A 4,795-nucleotide genomic window follows, 5' to 3' on the forward strand; every position below is an offset into this window, starting at 1 on the left:
TTAATTTTTCCATCTATTAAATCTTCTGTCCTTGTTGTTGTTTTAACTTTGGATAGTAAAACATTTTTTTTCTGCCAGTAAATCCCTTATACAGCCCACTTCCTGTTTATTGTCTGGTCATTAGCCTAGGCTTATGAGATCATGCACATCTCTCTCTCTCTCTCTCTCCTGAGAGTTTGCCAGAGGGGGGATGAGTCATAAGCGGGCCAATGAGAGCTGCAGAGCTGGAGGTGTGCCTCTGTGTGTCTGTGTAAATCCAGGAAGTGAACAGGCAGTAGCTTCATTTGCCCACAGTTAAAATGGCTGCAGCCAGACTCAGTGGAGGGAGATTTATGCAGCATATTTGGCAAGTACAGAATCACAGTATATATAAAATAATATGCAAGGTGGTTGGAGGGAAGCTTCAGAATGGCAAAGATGTTTTTTATTACAAATTATGTAAGCAGACTGCAGTTCCTCTTTAAAATTGATGGCACCAGTACAAATGTGTGTGTCTTATGGGCGTGTTTGTGTTTCTTTGTTTTCTTTTTAATGATTTGGAAACATTTATATCTTGATGATTGGATTTAAGTTTTAAATATTTAAAATTTGGTTGACATAATGTACAGTTGCTTATTTTTTGAATGATGTTCTCTTACACTATAAGTGGGAATTAAATAAGTCATTTTACTTTTTGCAACCTTTGCCTAATTAAAAAAATTATAATAAAAAAATACATAAATGTCTACTTTTTTAAGTCTTTAAATAAAGAATGTTTATATAGTTCTTTTACTGTGCAGATAGCCTTTTGTATTCAGCTCTGGCCTACAGAGAATTATAAAGCATTTTGTAAGAAATATACAATATAAGAGACCATTATTTGAAATCAGTATGGCGAATATCTCCACAGCCACCGTGTATTTCCCTTTGGTGCTCAGATAGGCCGGGATCATGGCAATCCAGACACTGCAGAACACCAGCATGCTGAAGGTGATGTATTTAGCTTCATTAAAAGTGTCCGGTAATGTCCTGGCAAAAAAAGCTATAATAAAACTAACAGCAGCCAGGATTCCCATATATCCCAGGACAGAGTAGAACCCGATAACTGACCCTTCATTACACTGAATGATGATCTTCTCCTGGTAGGAGTGTGTGTCCAATTCCTGGAAGGGAGGAGAGATGGACAACCAACTAACACAGATTATAACCTGAACAGAAGAACAAGCTAAGACTATACAGGTGGACAGTTTTACTCCGATCCATTTCTTCCACCTGCTGTTGGGTTTGGTGGCTTTGAAGGCAATGCAAACCATAATAGTCTTGGTCAATACAGAAGATGCGGCTATTGTAAAGAGAATTCCAAAAGAAATTTGGCGTAACAAGCAGGTTACATCCACAGGATGACCCAGGAAGAGGAACACACAGAGGAAACCCAACATGATGGAGACCAGGAGGACAAAGCTGAGGCTCTTGTTATTGGCTTTCACAACTGGTGTGTCCTGGTGTAAAATAAAAATGATGAGTACTAGAAGAGTCTTCACAAAACACAACAGTGAGACAACTATAAAAACTAGTGAGAGCGTGTCATCAGTGAAGGAAAGAAATTCTGATTGTTTGGATATACAGCGAGTTCTGTTCTCATTTGGCCATTCATGATCGGGACATCTCATGCAGTTTTCACTATCTGGAAAACAAAATAAAATCAATGAACACTGTGATCATTTATCTTGTCTTGGTTTAATTGTATGGGTGTAATCAGATATTAATATTTGTCAAATATCTGATAAACAAAGTCTTCCTTTAGGTTACAATCCTCTTTAAAGACAAAACATTAACCACTTGCTGATCAAAGAGAGGGAGGAGCCGGATGTGGGTGGCTAATTGGGGCGGCTGCTGATCCCGGGATGCCGGACGTCTCTCCCTCTAGCTCCGGCGTGTGGCCGAGAGCAGCCTCGTCCCCCCTGTAGCTCGTCCGCCCCCCCGCCCTGGAGCCTGACGCCCCGCGCCTCAAATCCCCGTAGGCATCTCGGGCACGGATCCCCGCAGAGACGGTGAAGCACCTCGGGCGTGTTCAGGCACGTCGAGGAGTGAAGGAGGAGGACGGTCGCTAGGCAACGGTGAGTCACACTGAAGCGCTGAAGTGCTGAACGGAACGGCTGACAGGCACAGGGAGACCTCGTGGGAGAAAAGTTTGTGCTGCATGGAAAAAGCCAGGTAAGATCGTGCAAAAGCGGCTGAGGGGGTAAGTGTCTTACTCTGAATGTGATATGTAGGATCCCCCTCCTCAGTAACGGATCAGAAAAGTAAGCAAAATCTGCGGAATGACAGCTTATATTACTTATCTTTGTACTACCTGCTCCTGTACAGGGTATATCCCCGAAGATAACCTGGATTGGGACTCATATTAAAGCAGTAATTGATAATAGTTTATAGGAGTAGGACTGGTATCAGTGAAAAAGTTCCCTCTCTGAGGGTTTCCAACCCAGATGGCTACCCCTTCTGTCTATGTCTGATCTCTCTTATCTTTTCCTTTTTTTCTTTTTTTTGTGCTGTTTTTTGCTCTTGATGATTTAAAACAATAGCATCTGCATAGCGTGGATATAGGGTGTGGTGTAAGCTAAGGAAAGTTAGAGGGCTTCTGGAAATACCCGACCCAAAGAGGCCGGGATCCCAGAAGAAAGTAATCCCTCGGCTGACCGCACAGAGTACCGGAGAGGGTCGGCCATACACAATACAATACGAAACCACACCGGTAGGATATCCACAACTGTCCCACGGGACCCCCAGTGCAAACAGCATAATGAAGGGGAAGGGAGGGAAGGCGGCCACAGTCAGCACGGTTAGTAGTAATAGAACAAGCGTAAGTCCGGGCGCTATAAGGAAATATATGGTCCAAGATGGGAATAAAGGGAGTCCAGGGAAGGCAGGCGGGTCTAAATGCAAAACCCCCGAACCCCCACCCAAAATAAGCACATGAAGACAACTAGCGGAGATGGACTCCCTCACTGTGGGTACAGAGATAATGGAAGAGGTCTCAAGGGCCCTCCGGGAGGACAAACAATTAGCAACAAAGAGTGAGATGGCAGAAATGTTTGCAAGATTAGAAACACTAATTAAAAGAGAGATCGGAACAATTCGACAAGATATGGGCCATACATTAAAAAGAGTGGAAGAGTTGGAAGCAACAACGGACACTCAGGGAACGGAGATAAAAATCCTTAAACAGCAGATAGAAGAAATCCAGAAAGAACAAAGAAATCTACGGTATAAACTAGAAGATCAGGAGAACCGGAATAGGAGGAAGAACCTGCGGATAAGAGGTCTGCCCGAGATGGAAGGGGGGAAAGAGAACCTACAAGAAATAATTGACCAAATCTTTGGAGATCGATTAGATCCAACTGACAATAGACCAAAGATCAAGCTGGAGCGAGCCCACAGGATAAGAAAGCCAGTGGAGATCAGGGGGGATGCCCCACGGGATGTATATGTCAGGTTTCACAATTTCCAAGATAAAGAAAGGATTAAATCAAGCATAAGAATAAACCAACAAGTGAAATATGGAGAGGTAAACCTACAGATCTTCCCAGATCTATCTGCAGAGATCCTGGCCAGGAGAAGAATTCTTCCTGGCTTGCCTGACAGGACGCAAGGAGGGTCGCTCAGTGACACTGCGGTTTCCCGAAGAGACACAAAAATGTTGCCAACGCTTGGAAGTGCCACTGGTGGAAATTCCGGGATGGTGGGAAAAATCTGGAACTCAAGATAGTAGGGAGGGGACCCCTACCTGGAAACCAGTCACTAAAATGATGTGACCATAAATAAGAGATATAAGACTGTATCATGATTATAGAAAGATAACTCTTGGACTAATTAGTAAAGGGGAGGAAGAAAAAAAAAAAGAAAAAAAAAGAAAAATGTGTGGGAGGCAGGGGGGCGCGGGCCTGGGGGCGGGGGGAGTGGGGAGGAGGAGGGCGGGCATCCGGGGGGAAGCGGGTGGATCCAAGGATGGTACCCCCGAGCTCAACCTCTAGGGGGAGAACCGAGGAGCCGGGAGGAGTTAGTAGGGTCACGGTTAAAGGGGCCATGAGATGGTCCGCTACCCCAAAAGGGGGGGGGAGGGGAGAGTTGGGGGGAGGACAAGGGGGGGATAAGGGAGGGGCAAGGGTCAGAGGGGGGGAGACCGGTACTCTTGGCACTGCTCCCCGCTTCCTAGAATTAGAAGAGAGGTTCAGCCCACATAATGGTATAATAACAGGATGACTGGGATAAATTTAATCTCATATAATGTGAGGGGCATTAGTTCTCCCATAAAGTGTGCGAACATAATGAGAGAATTGAAGCTCCTCAAAGCCGAGGTGGTCTTCTTGCAGGAGACGCACTTTTATGTGGGCAAGAACCAAAGAATACTCTCGCGGGACTTTCCGAAGTGGGAATACGGGGATTCCCCAATTAAGAGCTCAAAAGGTATAGCTATAGGTTTTGCCAAAGATGCCAGATTTAGGGTAGACGAGAGAATGATTGACCCTGGGGGACGGTTTCTATTTCTCAGGGGCAATCTTAACGGGGTGGAATGTACGCTAGCAAACATCTACTGTCCAAATATCAACCCTGGAAGGTACCTCTTGGGCATTCTCTCAAAACTTGAAAGTTTCAAGAGCGGGAGGGCCATCATTGCAGGAGACTTTAATATGTGCCTTGATCCGGGTAAAGATAGTACGTCGTGTGTCCGGGGGACCGGAGGGATATGGATGAATAAACTTAAAAAGAAACTGCACCAATGTCAATTGTCAGATATCTGGAGGCTGCAACATCCGAA

The 4,795-nt window shown here is 44.9% G+C and overlaps 1 protein-coding gene across 1 annotated transcript; it reads right to left on the reverse strand.

Annotated features, from left to right (window-relative positions):
• Nucleotides 1-755: 755 nt before the first annotated feature.
• Nucleotides 756-1,649, reverse strand: LOC141111672 (vomeronasal type-2 receptor 26-like). The gene has a single exon (XM_073603821.1). The coding sequence runs from the start codon at nt 1,647-1,649 to the stop codon at nt 756-758; it is 894 nt and encodes a 297-aa protein (XP_073459922.1).
• Between the last annotated feature and the right edge of the window lie 3,146 nt (nt 1,650-4,795).

Source organism: Aquarana catesbeiana, linkage group LG11, assembly GCF_042186555.1.
Source record: "Aquarana catesbeiana isolate 2022-GZ linkage group LG11, ASM4218655v1, whole genome shotgun sequence".
In the NCBI taxonomy this organism is placed as follows: domain Eukaryota; kingdom Metazoa; phylum Chordata; class Amphibia; order Anura; family Ranidae; genus Aquarana; species Aquarana catesbeiana.

Coding starts and splice junctions, on each gene's coding strand:
- LOC141111672 (XM_073603821.1), bottom strand. CDS start 1,649: ATGAGATGTCCCGATCATGAATGGCCAAATGAGAACAGAACTCGCTGT.